General features: G+C 34.9%; 4 protein-coding genes across 7 annotated transcripts; 2 read left to right on the top strand and 2 right to left on the bottom strand.

Moving 5' to 3' along the window:
- The first annotated feature begins 297 nt into the window (after positions 1 to 297).
- Positions 298 to 3,216, top strand: LOC110374260 (LITAF domain-containing protein). Of its 2 annotated transcripts, none has more exons than XM_021331910.3 (4): positions 298 to 544; positions 641 to 800; positions 2,745 to 2,898; positions 2,982 to 3,216. In XM_021331910.3, the coding sequence occupies exons 2-4, from the start codon at positions 659 to 661 to the stop codon at positions 3,085 to 3,087; spliced, it is 402 nt and encodes a 133-aa protein (XP_021187585.1). In that variant the 5' UTR covers positions 298 to 544; positions 641 to 658; the 3' UTR covers positions 3,088 to 3,216. The 2 variants fall into 2 exon arrangements, with proteins under 2 accessions (XP_021187585.1, XP_021187584.1); XM_021331909.3 differs by having other exon boundaries at positions 299 to 544; positions 651 to 800.
- A 2,041-nt stretch (positions 3,217 to 5,257) lies between these two features.
- LOC110374259 (uncharacterized) lies at positions 5,258 to 18,146 on the bottom strand. 3 transcript variants are annotated; one of them, XM_064035630.1, is made up of 7 exons: positions 18,115 to 18,146; positions 7,523 to 7,615; positions 6,921 to 7,008; positions 6,730 to 6,849; positions 6,175 to 6,290; positions 5,971 to 6,106; positions 5,258 to 5,528 (listed from the first exon to the last, which is right to left on the bottom strand). In XM_064035630.1, the coding sequence occupies exons 2-7, from the start codon at positions 7,577 to 7,579 to the stop codon at positions 5,383 to 5,385; spliced, it is 663 nt and encodes a 220-aa protein (XP_063891700.1). In that variant the 5' UTR covers positions 7,580 to 7,615; positions 18,115 to 18,146; the 3' UTR covers positions 5,258 to 5,382. The 3 variants fall into 3 exon arrangements, with proteins under 3 accessions (XP_063891700.1, XP_063891688.1, XP_021187583.3); XM_064035618.1 differs by lacking the exon at positions 18,115 to 18,146 and adding an exon at positions 9,082 to 9,203; XM_021331908.3 differs by lacking the exon at positions 18,115 to 18,146 and adding an exon at positions 8,087 to 8,233.
- Bor (belphegor) lies at positions 9,312 to 14,262 on the top strand. The gene is made up of 10 exons (XM_021331839.3): positions 9,312 to 9,654; positions 10,373 to 10,527; positions 10,739 to 10,851; positions 11,328 to 11,534; positions 11,644 to 11,801; positions 11,878 to 12,137; positions 12,213 to 12,336; positions 12,417 to 12,708; positions 12,833 to 13,031; positions 13,107 to 14,262. The coding sequence occupies exons 1-10, from the start codon at positions 9,465 to 9,467 to the stop codon at positions 13,272 to 13,274; spliced, it is 1,866 nt and encodes a 621-aa protein (XP_021187514.3). The 5' UTR covers positions 9,312 to 9,464; the 3' UTR covers positions 13,275 to 14,262.
- LOC110374222 (ras-related protein Rab-21) lies at positions 14,083 to 17,523 on the bottom strand. Its single transcript, XM_021331840.3, has 4 exons — positions 17,084 to 17,523; positions 16,802 to 16,969; positions 16,440 to 16,558; positions 14,083 to 16,283 (listed from the first exon to the last, which is right to left on the bottom strand). Exons 1-4 carry the CDS (start codon positions 17,213 to 17,215, stop codon positions 16,070 to 16,072), a joined length of 633 nt encoding a protein of 210 aa, XP_021187515.1. The 5' UTR covers positions 17,216 to 17,523; the 3' UTR covers positions 14,083 to 16,069.
- Positions 18,147 to 19,945: the final 1,799 nt, after the last annotated feature.

Below are 19,945 nucleotides of genomic sequence, written 5' to 3'. Positions count from 1 at the left end.
ATAACTCAAACATGTTATGGAATCGCAGATTAGAAGAAATAACATGTAACCTACATATAAATATAAAAGATAGTCGTGTTAGTTACACCACTTATATATAACTCAAGAATGGCTGAACCGCAAAAGCTAAAAATTAAGGGATAGGTAGTTTAGACCCGGGAGAAGAACATAGGATTATTTTTGCCACCATCTGATTAAAGGAAGCAGTTGTGTCAAGACGCGGGTGAAACCGCGGGAAAAAGTTATCATATTATTTCCAACTTGTTGCAGAATTGTGGATTCTCTATGGATTGGAAAACATTGCATGTGTCACTGTCTGACTGACCGAGTGGAAACTATAGTTGTTGTTAACCACAGAGTGCTATGTTATAATATCTAAGGACTGTGTGTAAATATAATAGGAATAAAAAAATACACCTAGTATTTCATACCCTAGTGCAAGTATTGATTTTTCATCGAGGTGCGCCGAGCGCCGAGGGAGGTAGTGTACTTTCTGAACTTCCAGTTACCTGGAGGCAGCTCACACTACTCGTGCGTTAAATAGGTTGGTGGAGTCATACCTAAAAATAGCTTCAAGATTGTATTGCATCACAGTGACCGATTGTAAGGAGCATTTATTAGCAGTTACCGTAGTGTTTAGTGTATTTCAGAAGGCACAATGGAGAAAGGCTGGAATCCGCCTCCATATGGGTGGGGTAACGCGCACACGACTCAGCCGCCACCGGCCGCGCCTCCCAGCTACTCTCAAGCGGTTGGGGGTGTTGGACCTTCCAGCCCTTACACACCACAGTACCCACCATGTAAGTAGACCACCAGAATGTAACATTTTTAATTTTTCATATTAACTCATTATCTTAGTGAAATGGATAAATTATCATCTTCTTTACATGTTTTGGAGGCTCAAATAATATTATTGTTCTTACATACAGCATGAAATATAATGTTGGACTAGATTGGTGAACATAACTGGGTCACATCCAGGATAAACCTATTTATTATGTATTTAAATACTCAATTTTAATATGCTGCACTCCTACAAATTGCATATCAAAATTTAGAATATCTAAGGTGACCCACTGACCTATTATTACTTTTTAAAGTGTCTGAATAAAGGCTATGAAAATTAGCCATACAGGCTGAAATGTAACAAAGAACAAAATAATTATCTTTATTTTCCTATTAAACTATAAACAAGAGAATGATAGCATAACCTTGCATCACTGCAGTCGTAAAGATAAAATCACTAAGTTGACATTGATACTAATGTTGAATATGAATTCATACATACAGCTTGTAAAACCTCGCATCATCGGGTAAAATTAAAATTCAGTCATAATTGGTGAACTAGTTGTGTTAATATACTTAGTCAGCAACTGGCCGCTCTTCTACAAATTTGTGTTGTTGGGTGAATATATCAAATATTTATAATTTCGATATGTAATTTATTAATTTTAGAGAAGAATTTATTAACAAATAACTTTTTACATAAATTGCTGGTTTTTATTTTGGTCAAAAAGTAAGCATTGCCATCCAACGTGGCAATGCTGCCAGCGTCTTGGGTACACTCCCGGTGGGCAGCGATGAGGAGTTTTTTGTAGCAATTTTTTAAATATTTATAGTTAGTGTACATAGTAGGTAAAAAGTTGGTCGTAAGTTGTATATAATTTCATTATTAAGATTCTGTAAAAAGTTATATGTAATTAATTAAATTACCCTATATATTATTATTGAATACTATAATAGGCAGGCAAATAAAAGTTTCTATCAGGGTGTTTACATTAAAGAAATAGAATGCAGAGAAGCTCATTGAGAAAAGACACAATAATTCAATTGTGTCACAACACAACTCTAAATATTTATTGTTATTGGAGAAACACAGTTTTCAAATCATTTATTATTCAGCTTTACATATTTTCCTTGTGTATTCATAAGACAAAAATGTGTGAATTCTAATCATTTCCTCAGTAAACAATGTCTTTTATCTTTCTGTTCATTAAAACAGTGTCACCGATAATACAAATTTTGGAAAATTGACTTGTGTTAAAATATACGAGTAATTGCACAAAATGTAGGTGGTTCTGTTAAAGTTGCTCAACAACATGGGAAGCAGATGTGTTATAATGATGTATTTGTAAAACTTCATAATGTTTTAAAATGTATATTTTGGCCTCATATGCAACCTTGACCTAATATTTGAATGTCACGTCTGCATCTCTGTGTAGTTTTCTGAATTTAACTAAATAACAACTACCTACGTATATTGTATGTATAACTCTATTTTATTATCTTAGAATATTGTAAAACCATAAATAAATTGCTTGTTAATGACAATTTTAATTGATTAAATTAAAAACAGTAGACATGCTCTACAGGATTCTAAATGGCAATCTGTTTCTATAAGAATCATAGTAAAGTGATTAAAAAACATAAATAAGTATTATGAATATTAAGTAGCGGAACTTGCGAAGGCTAAGCACTAAGTTGCGTTCATAATGTAGACGCGACCTTCTCGCGAGATATTTTGTGGTTTGGCATTGAACAAGATGATTCAACACTTGATACTATGCCTGTGGAATATGTAGGTGTTTATGACCCGCTTACAATACATATTATATTGAAATAATAAACTTATTTCTAAGAAATTCCAATGAAAACAATGAGTAATTACTGCAATGATGACATTTTGCTGAAGCTATTATTAATTTGATTGTGACACATTCTGTAAACTTATTGTTCGTTTACAGCATCTGGACCTTCCATAGTGACGACGGTAGTGCCAGTGGGTCCCCACCCGACTCATATGATCTGCCCCAGCTGCCATGCTGAAATTGACACGGCTACTCAAACAAAACCTGGACTGATTGCTTACATTTCTGGAGCCATCATATTCCTTTTAGGGTAAGTAACAAAGGAAATTATTTGAAAAAACGGCAAGACATATGTGACTTGCATAGTTATTTAATCTTTTTGGTTTGTTTCAGATGTTTTCTGGGATGTTGTCTCATCCCCTGCTGCATCGACAGTTGCATGGATGTACATCACAAATGCCCCAACTGCGCAGCCTATCTAGGCCGGTACAGACGATAAACATCTCAAGCTGCAGTTTATGAAATGAAGAAAGAGGGGAAACCTTCAAAGATCTGTATCAGAATCCTCCATTACACCCTGCCTATTTTAATTAGCTTTTTTTAATATTATCGATGATATTCCCATATGTTTATTGTTTATTGTTTATTGACATAAGTAACCTTACATAGCTCTGACATTGACGTTGAGCCACAAACTAAGCGCAGCTTGTATCTTGTGGCTCCGAAAGAAGACTTTAAAAAAAATTGTTATATGGATAGAGGTGATTGATAATATTATTATTATAGCGTATTATTCTAGTGAGCCAAGTCTAAAGCCGCGCGCGCTACTGCGATCGTTTATAACAAATGGCTGTAACCTGGATCTGGCATTTAGCGATTGTTTTATTGTTTTGTGCTGAAGCATACTTGGCTGCGAGTTTGAGTATGTAATCATCATTTCAATATTATTTTGATACAAAATTCTACCATATGGGAATACCATCAGAATTTGTTGACTTAGTTAATGAAAATAATTTATGAGTTACGTGATTTTTTTGTAATTTAAGTACAAGCCATGGTATATTTTTACGCAGTTTTTCTTTAGTGCCAAAATGGTCTTTCTGATGGCCCCATAGCATAATTCTCGTTTAACGTACACGATTTTAATAATATTCTAAATGTTTAGCTGCCTGTAGGTACTCCTTTGCGCATTACTGTATGTACGGTACGGTGCAATTATTAAATATATAATAATAATAATATATTTACATGTCTCTATTGACAGCACTATATATCATCACATTTGGAACTTAAAAACTGAAATTGGCTTTATGTATTGAATATTTAAAGTGGTATACATAATTCTATAGTAGCAGTAGATATTAGGCGATATTTGTAATATTGAGAATCTACGTATATAAATATAAGTGTACTGAATGTGTCGATCTTGTTACCCAGTATTAATAAAGTGATCCATCTTCCCTTAACAGTTAGTGGTTTATTTGACTAGCCACTTAGATCTACTTAAATGATTTATCACATTTGGACTTCCCAGATAATTCAATAGTGTTGTGTTTATAATCTATATATTTATAAATGTCCTTTCAATGTTTTAGAAATACAAGGATCTAATAAGCATTAATTACATTTTAGTAATTTTTAATTTTGATAGAAGAAGATTCATATAATATTATATGTACCTTATGGTTAGGGAAAACAATTGTTACCAACATTTATTAACATTAATGTTAGGCAAGTAAGTAGTATTTATATTAATTTGATTTGAATAATACTGTTGTTTTTATGCAGCTAATATTTAAAGCATAATAATTGAAGGTTGACAAAATGTGTTTTTGGTTACCTTTGCACTCCGGCTTAACTTAAATCTAGTTTTATTATGTATGAATAGGGAATACTATTGAGCTTGAAGTTTACAAAATGATTGTTGATTTATATACTTACGTAATACGTACTCCTACTGCCGACAGCATTTAGCCATAATGGCATCGTAATGAAATGTTCTTTACACCTTCATCACAATTTCCAGTGTTTAGGCATGTAATCTCGATTTATTTTAAGTACATCTGTATGACAGCTACTTACAGTCATTTGATATTAATATATTGTATTTTGAAGATTCTCCTACAAGTATTTTCATAATTCGATATCTAGGGAGCATGCTTCTGAAATACGAATACTTTTCTATATTTTAATAAAATTGATTTCTCTATTCAAGCATTTTACATTTTTATAAATATATTTAAAAGTAACAAAATTTCTTATACATATGATTTAAACACTATTTTCTTATGGAATTATTAATATTGTACTACATATAAAAAAATATTTTTTTCTATGTAATAATTTTTGAATTACATACTTATAAGAATGATGGTCTGTCTTAACAAAAAATAAATGTTTTATTGATGTCTAATTGCAGTATTATTATCTAAAATGCTTTCTTTTTATCTATATTGTTTCCATGTTATTTTGCATAGGCGACGATCCTCCCCAGACGATCAATATACCTCTCAGATCATTATGCGTTTGATGAAATGAAAGATTGTGGTGATTTTTTTACCAACTTTTGTTGATTGACACATAAAAAATGTAGTTAATTGACTCTTTATGACGGTCTATTAAACCTCCTTTCGGCTCTACGAGCAGTTCTGTAATACCTCATATTAAATAAATAAATATAAAAATTGGTTCAAAAACTTTATTAAACAATTTTTTTTGAGTAATATTTAGATGAACGGTCATAAGTGTTCGTATGATAGGTAGGTATCACTATCATACTTTGATTGGTTAACACTTAGAACAACTTCGGACTAATCTCTGGATCGGGATCAGGATAGTACTGAAGTAAGTCCGCGACAGGAGATTCTTGATCTTCGTAAAAATCACAAGCTAGGAGATATTCACGCTTTGAATAATCATCTCCTTTGCAGAACATTTCACCTAGGAACAAAGAAATCACAAGGATTTAGAGGCTTCCTAAACGGTCAATTAAATTGCGCAATATAACGTTAGTGAGTTAAATATAGATAGTTAGGATTAGTAAGTACATTTTGAAAAGAGCGCAAAGATTTTTAGGCATAAAATTTTTATTGCAATATTGGGTTATTCCCGCTCGGTAACACCCTTTCGTGCTCACTGTTGACGATCGGGAATAAATGGAAACCGCGAACGAACGAAACTTTTTTCCCGATCGTCAACAGTGTTGACGACAGGAACGAAAGGTGTTACCGAGCGGGAATTACTCGAAATAATAAGTAGCGTTCGTCAACACTGTGAACGAACGAAACTTTTTTCCCGATCGTCAACAGTAAGCACGAAAGGGTGTTACCGAGCGGCAATAACCCGTAATATTGCTCAATGTTATTGGAGCTTGTCGCCTTACCTTCAATGTCCATAATATGAACGGCACTCTTGGCTTCGAGTGCTCCCACGCAATAATGTTCTTCAGTTAAATCCGGATGCCAGTACATTATAGCATCTCTACAGGATGTACCAGCGATGGGAAGTAATATTCTGTCCTGATAAAACGGATTTTTTAGTACCTTATGCTTATGAAATAATGTATTAATATTAGTATATCCATTACCTTGCAAATTATTTTGTTGTTAACAATCGGTTCCTTTACTTCTCCAGTGCAGAAGAACTTGCGTTTCTTTCTCATTATTAATGTACTCACCTCCAAAACGGTCTTAATACTGTTACCTAAAATTACACCAAATGTAGTGAAACTAGAGTGCTCTTATTATTTTTAAGCGATTTCTTACAAACTAAACGTTGCGTGTACAAAACGCAAGTACTCTATTCTTTTGTACGTAAGCAAAGAAAGAGGCATATATAGTTTCTGAACGCGAAATTTTAATTAGTTTTTAAGACTCAAAACCAAAATTACGTAAAATAATAGGTAACTTTTTGTTGGTTGCAAACGTAAAAAGAAAGGGACACAGTGTGTAATGCGCGAGCGCAGCGAGGTACGTAACTTTTTGTTGGCTGCAAATGCAAAAACAATATCAGGGGGTCCGGACCCCGGTTTTTTTTATATCCTCCAATACACCCGATACTGCTTACCAGAATTTCTAGTTAATTACTCAATAATAAGTTATGTCCCTTAAATGTGTCTAAATATGCACGCAGGCATAGTTACCTTTTTCTCCGTTAATCGCTTCAAGTTCTCGCATCCCCCGAGCTTGCGTTTCTCTACTATTCTGTTGTTTCATGTAATTGGATAATCTATGCATCGCCTCGACGAATTCATCAATAGGTCCTGTCAATTTGAACGATTATTTTTTCTACGAAAAATATGATTTTTTACACTTTGCTTAGTAAACGCATTACCTGTTCCGAAACTCGACCCATCCAAGTAATTAAGAAACTGATAGAATCTTAGTGCTTCGTCGGATTCTATTTCGTCCATAACAGGCCTCTAAAAAATGTTCCAAAACCCATAATAAATACGTTAATTAGTTAGTTCAGTTACAGAATAGAATAGAATAAACGTTATGTACGTAGTATAGAATATAAAAATAATGATCTAACTGACTGACTGATCAAAACATATAGGTACAATAGGAACTAAGTAGGTAAGTACCTAAGTACGTGCTGGCTGGATGAAACACGTTCACTATGAAACAACTGTTTGTATCAAACCGAAGGAAACATCTCACCGAACCGAAGTGAAGGAAATTAGCTTCCGCCTAGGGTTTCACATGCATCCCGGGGGAAATATTTCCCCCCAGTTCTAAGCCACCTCTACAACAATTTTCAAGCAAATCGATTCAGCCGTTCTCAAGTTAAGTAGGTGGGTACCTATAAGTAGTGTTATGGATCTCTAGTTTCTGGCGGCCGCTATACCTACAATAACTTTGTGCAATATTACAATAAAAACATTGTGCAATTTAATTTAATTGATTATCTAGGAAGCAAACACATGTACACACAAATTTTCCGCTCCATGCTCCCACATCGGAGTAAAGCGAGTTTACTCTACTTGGCATCCAATCCAGCGATGAACGGGCTACCAGAACAGGATGCTGAAAAAGGAAATGAATGACATTAACAAATAAAAAGTATAAAATACAGGAATTATTTTTTTCATCCTCCGAGCCTTTTTTCCCAATCATGTTGGGGTCGGCTTCCAGTCTAACCGGATTCAGCTGAGTACCAGTGCTTTACAAGAAGCGACTGCCTATCTGACCTCCTCAACCCAGTTACCCGGGCAACCCGGTACCCCTTGGTTAGACTGGTGTCAGACTTTCTGGCTTCTGACTACCCGTAACGACTGCCAAGGATGTTCAATGACAGCCGGGACCTACAGTTTAACGTGCCATCCGAAACACAGTCAATGGTGTCTAAGATATACTTAGAAAGTACATACAAACTTAGAAAAGTTGCATTGGTACTTGCCTGACCTGGGATCGAACCCGCGCCCTCATACTTGAGAGGTTGGTCCTTTACCCACTAGGCCACCACGACACGACAGGAATTATTTTTTTAATCTTTACCAAAGACGCCAACTTCGCGCTAGTGGTTTTTATAAAAATCGCTGCGACACTAAAAAGCAACCAGACGCCTGCCATGGTTGAATGAATTCAAAAAACAACTTGTATATAAAACAAATTTATAACTTGCTTAGATAACGCTTGTTAAATTGTAATTGTGTAATTGGCACAGTTTTATTGCTTTATTTTAAACCAAGAATTTAATTGAAACATAAAACGCAAATACCAAGTGAGTGCCCGATTCTGCTAAGTTAATAATGTCAAAATTGAATCGCAATAGCAGTCTTAACCTTAGCGGGCATTCCGCTACTAAAATAAAACCAATCGTATTCCATTGACGTTCGATTGGTTTGCGATTGGTCTGCCATTTGGTATATACGGTAGTTTGCTCTATCATATTGCAATCGTAAATAAGTTCCAGACAATATGACTCATTATTGCCCGGGTAACTGGGTTGAGGAGGTCAGATAGGCAGTCGCTTCTTGTAAAGCACTGGTACTCAGCTGAATCCGGTTAGACTGGAAGCCGACCCCAACATGGTTAGGAAAAAGGTTCGGAGGCTGATGATGACTCATTATTGAATCACAGAAGCGCATAGAAACGTTTATTTAGGAAGAAAACATAGCGTAATACCACAGGTAATACCATACACGCTTCAATCGTAATTGAGTCGTGATTGGATCTCAGTCGGATGTGAATCGTACCTATGTCGTTACTTAAATAAACGTTTTTAAAAGTTAGCATCACTTTGCTAATAGATCACGACTAAAAACATAACAAAAGCCTTTTATTTCCAGTAGATTTTAAAAGTTTACACTTCTTCTTAAAACATTACATCTATTACAAGTGTCAGACTAACATAATGTTAGTATATTTTTTACTAAAAACATAACCAGGTCCTTATAACAAATGCCATCGAGTACTCAAATCTCGTAGGTATCCAGCGCCACCTTGTAAAATGCGAAAAATATGGGCCAAAGCTCCAAATATGCCCTTACAATGCTACTCATCGGTATCCAGACCATTTGATCGAAGAACATTGCCTTAATTGCCCAAGCAGACAGCCGAAGCCTTATCATTCAAAACCGCAGTTTTTTAGTGCTGAGCTCGTACTACAATCACTGCTGTTCATCCAACCTGAAGCTATGTCAAAATCGCACTAAAGACTGATGTCTACGCAGTTTCCAAAATCAGAGTTGGCAACACTGCATAAAAATGTCAAGCCGTCCATAGTCAAAGTCTGTCAAAGGAGCGAGCGAGTAACATGACATTCGCTCTGTGAACGGTCGCTTGCTCGTGGTTGAAGTTAGAATAATTTTGTAAAAAGAAAATTATATTTTTGAATATTTTTTTCCTGTATTAAAACAGGTATCTGAGACAAATGTCTTGGTTATTCGGATATAGTTCGACGCCCCCGCCGCCGCCCGATGTGCCGCCTGCAGATCCTGGGGGCGCAGCCGCACCCCCAGTTAACCTGAGCAAGTCTGAAAAGAAAGCCATGGAGGCTTATCGGTTTGATTCTAGTGCCCTGGAAAGGGCTGCTCAGGCAGCTAGGGAACTAGAAAGATCAAGTAAGTAGTCATGATTCGAGCATTATCAATCACATTGCGCTATTGCATAATGCGACCGCATAACCTTACAGCGCGCCGCAAGGCCTACTTTAATTAAGATAAATTGTTCAAATTCTACTATTTATACCTTATCAATAGACATACAAAAATACACTGACATCCTAAAAAAGAGTCTTCACCTCTCTATGAACACGAAATTGTAGACTTGATTTCAGTTTTATAGGTTGGAATATTCTGAAACTCATCAACAAATCATGCATAGGAATGTAACAAATACATTTAGGAATTAATTTTACTTAGCGTTAGATATAAGGAAGAAAGAGTAATATATGCAAGGAAAAGTTATTTCAAACTATTAAGTGGATTGATAAAGAATTTTCATTACTTTTGAAATGGGTTGATTTCATGCCAGTATGAATCAAACAATAGCAACTTGCAATTTTTGTTAACCATTTGAGTAAGGCACACCTAACTTAAGAACTTGGATGAATAAAATTTGTAAATAACCAAAAAGTGCACATTTTGTTTACTCTTCTTATTATGTATTAAAAAGACATTTTTCCAATGAAATTATGTTAAAATGAATAATCAATCATCAACAAGAAAAGTCAAACTATTATATTGTACAAAATGCTACATCAAAGTTGCTCTTTGTGAATTGCCTGTTGGTTCACTGTTAAGGAGAATGGTTTCTATAACAGAGATGTTATTTCTCCAGAACATTCAAAAGAAGCATTAGAACTCAGCAAGCTGCAAGAAAGTACCAAACAGTCAGAACAGATGGCAAAAATTAAAGAATACGAGGCTGCCATAGAACAATCCAAAGTAGAACAGAAGAGAATTGATTATGAAGAGCGCAGAAAAACATTACAGGTGAATATTTCATAGTACTAACTCTATTTAGTATGAAAACAATTAGTCAACACTTCATCACATCACATCATCAGCCTATCGCAGTCCACTGCTGGACATAGGCCTCTCCAAGTGCACGCCACTGAAATCGATTTATATTTAGTCAACACTTAATCACTGACAAGTGTGCTTCTGTGGTAATGTAAATAAATGTATTTCTTTGATATAATAGGAAGAAACAAAGCAACATCAAATGAGAGCACAGTATCAGGATCAGTTGGCTAAGAAGCGATATGAAGAACAATTGGTTCAACAGCAGCGCTCCCAAGAGGAGATCCTGAGAAAGTAAGTCTTGTCATATGATAAACATAACTTGTCTTTCGGTTTATGTCACTCAATTATGTCAGTCTGTGGTAGAAGTACCTCAGGTTAATTGGTACTGAAAACATTGTGTTTTTATTGTCTAAGGCCCTAGTACACCAGCCACATAACTATCAGTTTTCTAAAAAAAAACTGTTTAAACATTTACAGCCTTACTACAAAAACTTAAACATCTGTTGAACACTTGTCTAAAAAAATATGCAAAACGGACTTTATTTCAGCATCATAATCTGTAATTTTTAAGACAAGTGTTCATCAGACATTTAAAAGTTTTTGTGGTGCAACAGTTAATTTTCAAAATCTTTGATATTTATGTTGTCTATGAACTTGGGCCTAAAGTAACCCATACATTTTGTACTTTTTAATGGACTGGGGGCTGGTCAATATGGTAACTTATGGTATAGTCTCATGGCATGATACTTTACAATACTTACTTTTAGGCAAGAAGAGAGCGTGGCCAAACAGGAGGCTCTACGACGAGCTACCATAGAACATGAAATGGAATTGCGCGAGAAGAACAAGCTCAAAGCAATTGAGGCTGAAGCCCGGGCCAGGGCCAAGGCAGATAGGGAGAACCGTGACATTACACTGGAGCAGATTAGATTGAAGGCAGCTGAAAATAGAACTACTATCCTTGAGAGTATTAAGTAAGTAATTCTGACTTAACTGGAGTGCGAACTTTGTCAACTTTGTGACAACAGGCAGTTAAAAAGTTGGTCAACTTATATTAATGTTCAATCGCTAATCAATTAACAGGACTGCAGGCAGTGTAGTTGGTACTGGACTGAATGCTCTCGTCACTGATTGGGATAAAACATTAGCTGCAGCCGGTGGGTTGTCATTGCTGGCTCTCGGAGTATACTCGGCTAAGGGCGCAACGTCTGTGGCTGCACGATTTATTGAAGCACGCATTGGTTAGTACCAATAATTGTTTGTTAATGCATTAACATAGGAACAGCCTGATATACTCATTCTATTCACCTTTTCTAGGCAAACCCACCCTTGTTAACGAAACATCTAGATTCTCCATATTAGAAGCAGTAAAGCATCCAATACTCACAATTTCAAAGGCAATAGCAAGTTTTAAAAAGCCAACAGATGCTTTAGCTGGTGTTGTACTTGCACCGACTCTTGAGCGACGGCTTCGTGATATCGCGATTGCGACTAAAAATACACGCATGAATAAAGGATTCTATAGAAACCTGCTTATGTATGGACCTCCTGGAACTGGTAAAACTTTATTCTCTAAGGTAAGCAAACAAACACATTAAAACTGTGTTTCCCCAACGAGGTTGTATACTCAACAATTCGCTTGATACTTACAGAAACTTGCAAAGCACTCTGGAATGGAATATGCTATCCTGACTGGTGGTGATGTCGCTCCAATGGGAAAAGACGCAGTTGCGGCAATTCATAAAGTATTTGATTGGGCAAATACCAGCAATAAGGGTTAGTTTCAAACAAGCCAGAAATATAATTTTTAATATCAAGTGTCTTATCTTTTTATTTCTATAACTAAAATTTTACAGGAGTACTTCTCTTCATTGACGAAGCTGATGCATTTTTGAGGAAGCGTTCGTCAGAAAGAATTAGCGAAGATTTACGTGCAGCGCTCAATGCATTCCTTTACCGGACATCTGACCAAAGCAACCGTATCATGTTGGTGCTCGCATCTAACACACCTCAGCAATTCGATTCTGCCATCAACGATCGTTTGGACAAGATGATCGAATTTGGATTACCGGGAGTCGAGGAGCGTGAAAGATTGATTCGTCTTTACTTCGACACCTTTGTTCTTAAACCAGCATCAGAAGGGAAGAGGTAAATAAATTTTCGATGAGCTTTTTGCCAATGGGGCCACTTATTGCAAAAAAATGTGGCGCCCATCATCATCTTCCTCCTGCCCTTGTCCTCGCCCATATTAATAAAAATAATTGTTTTACAGGCGGTTGAGTGTGGATCAGTTTGACTACAGCGCTTTGTGTTCGACACTGGCTGCCCGGACAGCCGGCATGTCTGGCCGAGCGCTCTCCAAACTGGGCGTGGCGTGGCAGGCAGCGGCCTACGCCTCCGACGACGGACGCCTCACTGAACAGATGTGTATTGACATTTGTGATGATGCCGTCAGGGATCATCGCCAGAAGGTATGTTACACAAGATTACGACACCCAAACTACTCGCCTTTGGAACATGTTCATTTATCAATTTATTGTTCACAGATGGAGTGGCTATCGTCGGAAGAGAAATCTCGAAGCATGATGCCTTACCTTTTGGACTTGCCGCCTCTCGACACAGAGGCAGTACCTGAAATTGCTGCCAACAAGGATTCAGAACAGATAAAATCCAAAAATGCACAGAAAATTAAAGAGTTAGACTCGGAAAAGTGACACAGTGTCTACCCTAATAACATTGTAGATTTAGCTAAAACCAACATAATATGTTCCAATTTCACAACAAATACAAACTGTGATACAATTCGAAAGTTCATGTATGACTGTAAAAAAACAGAATCTAAAAAATTTATTGATCTAAATGACAGTGACATGGAAGTCTTGCGAAAATTATCGCAGAAGAAAAAAGCAAGCACAAAAATGGAGCAAATTTGATTTAGTCGTAAATAATAATGTTTTAATTAATATGCATGAAACATCATAATTTTTATGTACTATTGTACTACATTATTTTTGAAGTGTACCGAGAAATAGACATTTCTCTACTATTTTAAACATTGTTTGTCACTAGACCACCAAAAATGAAATTGCATTTAGTCGTAAATAATAATATTTTAATTAATATGCATGGAACACCATAATTTTTACTGGTTGACAAATACATGTATATAATTTTATCGCATTTAAAACAGTTCAACAGGATCTTTTCAAAACTTATCCAGAAACATAGATTTTCCTACTATTTTATATTGTAACCACTAAACCACAAATGTACAAAGGGATTAAGGATTAAAATATTTGGTACAAAAATGTATGAAGTTTGTTCTAAAATTAATATAATAATATTGGATTTAATTATAGTATTGGAGACTATTATAAATGTAGTGGGATGCTTGCAAGTGTACAACTTGTGGTTTTGGCAATGTGTTATGTGACTTTCGATATAAGAGTTTTTGGTTTGTAACAAACTACATGGTTGTGTCATTCACAGTGAGATAGGCGGAAGGAAAATAAGACACTGTCGTTGGCAAATTCATGAAAACTTTATTGCAATGAAAGAGAAAAAAATATAGTGCGCCATTGTTTTAAAACCAAATATGTTTATTTTCAGCGAAAACTGTTTAGCTTAATGCTATGTAGTTTGTTGTTATCGTTTTAGTCACAGTTATACTAGTAGTGGATATTAGAATATCGTTAACAAAAACATGGTGTTTTATTTTTTGTATTCATCCATTCCAGAAACGACAACTAGAAATGTAAACATGAACGTTATATAAAGACAACAGGATAGCTAACACTCATAAACTCGGTATAAACTATATTAACCTGTAAAATAGAGGAGCCTCTTCAAGGGACGGTCCGGTATACATAGAATCTGCTATGCATCAACAGGAGATGGGTTCAGTTTTCAGGAAAACTTTGCAGAAAAGAAATTTTGTTAGTCACAAGTTGCACAGAAAAGGTGAAACATCGGACCAAGGAAGCTTGTGTAAATAGTAGTTACAGACGGTAGGAAATGAAGTGTGTTGTCTATCTCAAATAGAATTCTAAATGATCACGCGGAACTACACTTAATAAATAGCTTGCTCAAATGATTTTTTTACCTAAAGATATAATTCCCATATTCAGTTAATAGATAAGCATAATCCTTTTAACATATTTTATCAAATAGGTACTCGACAGCAAAATTTCACCAAGATATTTGATAAGTGTAACACACAAAATATGAGACCAAGAAGTAGTCAAAAGAGAAAAAGTATTATTTATCAAAATAAGAAATACATATTTGAATCACAATCAGAACTGTTTGAATCGAATTTTAACATGCAGAGGAAGATTTAAGTAAATTAATTTAAAAGTATACCTATAATCTTGACTACAAACATGTAAAGTAAGTATTGACTTGATTTTCCCAAATATAATATTCAATATACAATTAAATATTGATAGGTAAAAACGTATGATGTATTTTGGCTCAGGCTCATCAGACTTGACACTCATAAGTTACGTAAAGGTATCTGACACAGTTCTAATCACACTATGCCTTCATAATAAGAAAGACATGACGTATCATTAATTTAATGACTTAAAAACAATAACATCAAAAAATAATAATTATTATTATTCATCTAATCAAATGAAGATAATTAAAGCATTAGAGTTGTTTGTTTAACTAAAACCAACGTCAATTCCTCAGGTTGTACGAAGGATGCTAAGATATTTAATTTCTATAGAGCCACATATACATTGGATAAATGCGATTATAAATTAACCTTATCGGCAGTTACAATTTAGATTCCACAAAAAATATGTTTTATTTGTTCGAATAAATCTGTTTGAAAACAGTTCAGAGACAGAAAAAGTGAATTTGCCCTAACCTTAACTATTACAATAACATGTAAGTCTACAAATAATGTCCAATAAAAGCGTTTTAATGAATAGATAATACATTTGACATAGCTTTTATTTATCACATAGTAAAAGATATTTTTACATATTCATAAAATGTGCATTCTAGCTTCACTCTTATGTAAAATAATCTATAATATTAAACAATGTAGATATCTCTTCAGTGTGCACCATTCTTAATGATAATAAACTATGGAACATATTTACGAATTCATCCAAAAAAGAAAAATGGAAAAGTAGCTACATTTTGTATTCAAAATAAATATATGCAAGTTATAATATTTTACATTTTTACATAGAATTACATTACATAGATCTGACATCATACAGCCACTTCCTTATTACATAATGAGGTTGTTCTGTAGGCCATGATAAAACCACATGGCAGTTTAACATTCCATGAATATGGTCATAACATAAAAACTGGCTTTAGAGCCACATGGCGGCATCAGTTTTGTTTTCAATTTATTATTCTACTGTGTTTGAAATATGGATCTGTCTTGGTGGTTTGAAAATAGACTGAAGAATGGCCTCATTTGGTAATAGTCAATAAATTTCTGAACCTGATCAAGAGTAATTTAAAACAGATACTTTGGAGACATTCATTGACTTCTGTTTCCTGAGCAGCAAGATGTCTGGGCGGGAACTGCTTCGTCGTCTACCACCAACACTTGAGATGTTCTGTTTACGTCTGTTTGAGCATTCTGCTCGTGCCTCTCAATCATAGTTCTTGTCAGATTGAAGAAGAGCTCCTCCACTCCTTGGTTTAGTTTAGCTGATGTGTAGAAATGTTGAGCTCCAACCATGTTGGCATAGCTGTAGTAGATAAATATGTTTATGAATAAAAGATACCGTCCTTATTATCGCCTTGATTCTTGTAATGAAGTTGCTAATTATATTAGTAGTATGAACATTAATTACTACATTAACTCCCACTTTGGATAGTTACTAACGTGTGAATGTGTTTCTTACCTCTCAGCTTCTTCGAGGGGAACTGTCCTTTCATGTTCCAAGTCTATTTTATTTCCAGCAATTGTCAGGACAATGTCAGAGCCTAACATCTTTTTCAATTCCTTCACCCAATTTTTAACCTATAAACAATATTAATAAATGACTTTTAATCCCATTTAATTGAACTAAACTCAATTTTTCTAGTAATATCTACAGCAAATAGTAAGAACAAAGCAATAAATTAAAGTATATTCATAATAAGATGTTTCTTAATACATTTTATATTAATGTAATTCTGAGTTTGAATTTATTCCATTATCAAAACATAATGATTCTGTGGTTTAGTAAATACTTTAAACAAGTGATAAGATATGAGATAGTACCTTTCCAAAGGAATCTTCGTCAGTAATGTCATACACAAGAATAGCTCCATTAGAATTGCGGTAGTATATGGGACCCAGTGCATGGAATTTTTCTTGACCGGCTGTATCCCAAATGGAGAGATTAACACGCTTACCATTAATATTTAGTCTCTTGTTTAAGAAGGTGGCCTGAAATGAAACAATGATCATCAGATTATTAAGTGCTTCTTCTAGTAGCATTTTGTAGTTGTGTTTTCATATTAAGATAATGTTTTGTAATTTGATAATTAGAGTAATTCATACCTGCAGCGTAGTTAGATGTTTGTCGTTGAACTTGTCTTCAATGTATCGCAGTAACAGAGAAGTCTTTCCAACACATCCCTCTCCTAGTAAAACTACTTTGAAATTGTGAGTCCCGCTTGCTGCGGTAGCCATTATTATAATCTATTAGCTCTTTGAGAAACCTTGAAAAGTTGAACGCAAGCAAATTAAATTGTAGCTGTCGCAAGAAATACGTAATAGGTTTGTACACATACGCAAGCAATAGATTATTAATTTACATCACAAACAAACTCTTATTTTTCTATTAGAAATAATTTCAATGATGTTTCTATAAACCACGTTGAATCGCTTAAAGTGATGGGACTTTTCAAGTAAAACACAATTTATTCAAATCGTATTTTTCAACAAGTTTATAATGTCACTTCAGTTTTGTAATTTTGATCGAATTTGACAGCTGACAAAAAAATATGACGGCTGTCAAAAGCAGCACAGGCGATCATAGACAGGAGATTATCATAGACTTGATCTCAACATTTTCTGTTTATGTAAAGTTTATGTTAAAGCTCTATGTATAATAAATAATAAATAGAACGACTCGAAATTCTTCATATTATAGTTTTTTACCGAAAGGTCCTTTACTTCTTAGTAGATAAACTATTTGACACTGAATCGAAGCCTAAAAACTAAGTTGCTCTAGCTTCTATACCAATAAATGGTGTCCTAATCGATTGTCAGCCACGGCCTTTATAATGGGCCTGATTCTCCTAAGTTTATAATGTCAAAATTGAATAGAAATCGAATCGCAATATGATCGCAATAGCAGTTTTAACCATATCGGGCATTCTGCTACTAATATAAGACCAATCGTATTCCAACGAAATTCGATTGGTTTGCGATTGGTCTGTTATTTTGGTGATTTTGGTATATACGGTAGTTTGCTCTACAATCATATTGCAATCATAAATCATTTGCCGACAAAATGATTAATTATTGAATGACAGAAAAGGATAAAAACGTGTATTAGAAAGAACAAATAGCGGAATGACACATACGCTTCAATCGTAATCGAGTCGTGATTGGATCGCAGTCGAACGTGAATCGTATGTTGCTTAAGTAAAACTATAATTAAGAGAATCGGGCCCCAGGGGCAAGATTCCCCTAATTTGACTTAAGGGACATACGATTCACATCCGACTGAGATCCACTCACGACTCAGTAATGAATCATACTGTCTGAAAATTATTAACGATTGTAATATTATTGTAGAGCAAACTACCTACCATATAGACCAAAAGGCAGGCAATCGCAAACCAATCGAATGTCATTGGAATACGATTGGTCTCATATTTGTAGCAGAATGCCGCTAAGGTTAAAACAGCTATTGTGGTTCAATTTCTATTGAATTAGCACACCGGTCGTCAACCTTTTGTCAGGCAAGGGCCACTAGGTGGAAAATAAACTGAAGGCGGGCGGCACTTATTAATTCTAGATTCATTTTAGGTATTTAGGTATTATAGGCTTGGTTTTTGGGGACAGGCCTACTTCTAGAATTGACTGACATTTTTAGAATTGACTGTAATGATGATGATGAAACACCCGTATAAAGCAAGAGCAGGGGGCTGTTGCCCTTTCAGGAAGAGCAGACCATATAGTGAAAAGGCGCGAGCGAAGCGAGCGCAATTTTATCATCAATTTTAAAGCTTAACAACTTTTTATGGAAACAAACGGAAAAACAGGACTAATAGTTATAGTTATTACTCTTACATACGCAATCAACCAAAAAAAAAAAAAAAAAAAATATATGTAATAAAGAAAAATAACTACTAGAAATTAAGTGTAAGGCGCGAGCGAACCTATTTTTTTATTAGATGAAAACCTTAAAGCTATTCACTTTTGGGAAGCTTTACTATACTCGTCCGTCGATGTGACATAGGTACAGCAAGTAGTTTTCACGAGACGCGGTTGCTGGGGCGCTTTCAACCAAATCGGTCCAGGCGTTTTTGCGTGAAAAAATTACAAACATAGGTACATCCATACCATACATTCTCACAAACTTCTACATTTATAATATTAGTAGAATTTATAATATTAATAGGATTAGTAGGATTTATAATATTAGTAGGATAGTAGAACTAGTAGGATGTGATGTTTGCGACGCATGTTCTCTCCAGCAAAAACATTGTGTTATTATAAATAAATTACGCAAAACATTACTCATTTTGTAACATTACTTTATTTCGATTCTACAATTTTATTTATTTATTAGGTTAGGTTCACCAACGAATGTTTACACTAATGCATGAGTACTTATAACTATTAACAAACAGAATAGAGTGCAACACTCACTTATAGGTAAACACCACAAACACAATATTATTATCTCTAGTAATCTAGTCAGACTAATGTACTTATATTATAACTAACTTATATAATTATGTACTTATATGCAAATAACTTATAGGAATGTTATTATAAATCAGACAAGGATTTCGTGATTGCTGTTTTGATCTTAACCAATGAGTCATGATGCAAGTCAACTAAATCACTACTGCTGTTTATGATCTTGCAAAAACGGGCGTAGGGTGAGTTGGAACCCAAAACAGTTCGTCTATGTGGAGGACAGAGTGGAGTGATTGAGTTGCGTGGGATTCTTGAGGGAGCACGCAAGTTACACAGTGCCAGCAGCCTGGGGCACTCTATATAGTTTTTCAAAATTTTTGAAATAAATATGGCGTCATTAAGTCGCCTCCTTTTGTCCAGACTGCACATGTTGAAGTGTTTCATACGTTCTTTGTACGATGGCTTTTTTCTAGCTATACCAGCTGAGAATGCTAGGTGCCAAAGGAAACGCTTTTGGACACGCTCAACACGCAAGCTATGTAC

The sequence above is a fragment of the Helicoverpa armigera genome, chromosome 1, assembly GCF_030705265.1.
Source record: "Helicoverpa armigera isolate CAAS_96S chromosome 1, ASM3070526v1, whole genome shotgun sequence".
NCBI lineage: Eukaryota > Metazoa > Arthropoda > Insecta > Lepidoptera > Noctuidae > Helicoverpa > Helicoverpa armigera.
The sequence above is the reverse complement of the archived record's forward strand: the minus strand, read 5'-3'. Positions and strand labels throughout refer to the sequence as shown.

Bases quoted from the DNA above. Each gene is read 5' to 3' on its own strand.
- LOC110374222 (XM_021331840.3), bottom strand. From the start codon at position 17,215: ATGGCTACCGCAGCAAGCGGGACTCACAATTTCAAAGTAGTTTTACTA. The intron at 16,970-17,083 runs GTATGAATTACT...GTTTCATTTCAG, and splicing joins AACATCTAACTACGCTGCAG to GCCACCTTCTTAAACAAGAG. The intron at 16,559-16,801 runs GTACTATCTCAT...TATTGTTTATAG, and splicing joins ACGAAGATTCCTTTGGAAAG to GTTAAAAATTGGGTGAAGGA.
- LOC110374260 (XM_021331910.3), top strand. From the start codon at position 659: ATGGAGAAAGGCTGGAATCCGCCTCCATATGGGTGGGGTAACGCGCAC. The intron at 801-2,744 runs GTAAGTAGACCA...GTTCGTTTACAG, and splicing joins CACACCACAGTACCCACCAT to CATCTGGACCTTCCATAGTG. The intron at 2,899-2,981 runs GTAAGTAACAAA...GGTTTGTTTCAG, and splicing joins GCCATCATATTCCTTTTAGG to ATGTTTTCTGGGATGTTGTC.
- Bor (XM_021331839.3), top strand. From the start codon at position 9,465: ATGTCTTGGTTATTCGGATATAGTTCGACGCCCCCGCCGCCGCCCGAT. The intron at 10,852-11,327 runs GTAAGTCTTGTC...ACTTACTTTTAG, and splicing joins CAAGAGGAGATCCTGAGAAA to GCAAGAAGAGAGCGTGGCCA. The intron at 12,709-12,832 runs GTAAATAAATTT...ATTGTTTTACAG, and splicing joins CCAGCATCAGAAGGGAAGAG to GCGGTTGAGTGTGGATCAGT.
- LOC110374259 (XM_064035618.1), bottom strand. From the start codon at position 9,162: ATGATAAGGCTTCGGCTGTCTGCTTGGGCAATTAAGGCAATGTTCTTC. The intron at 7,009-7,522 runs GTGTGTACATGT...AACATTTTTTAG, and splicing joins GAGCATGGAGCGGAAAATTT to AGGCCTGTTATGGACGAAAT. The intron at 5,529-5,970 runs GTAAGGCGACAA...CTTTGTTCCTAG, and splicing joins TCATATTATGGACATTGAAG to GTGAAATGTTCTGCAAAGGA.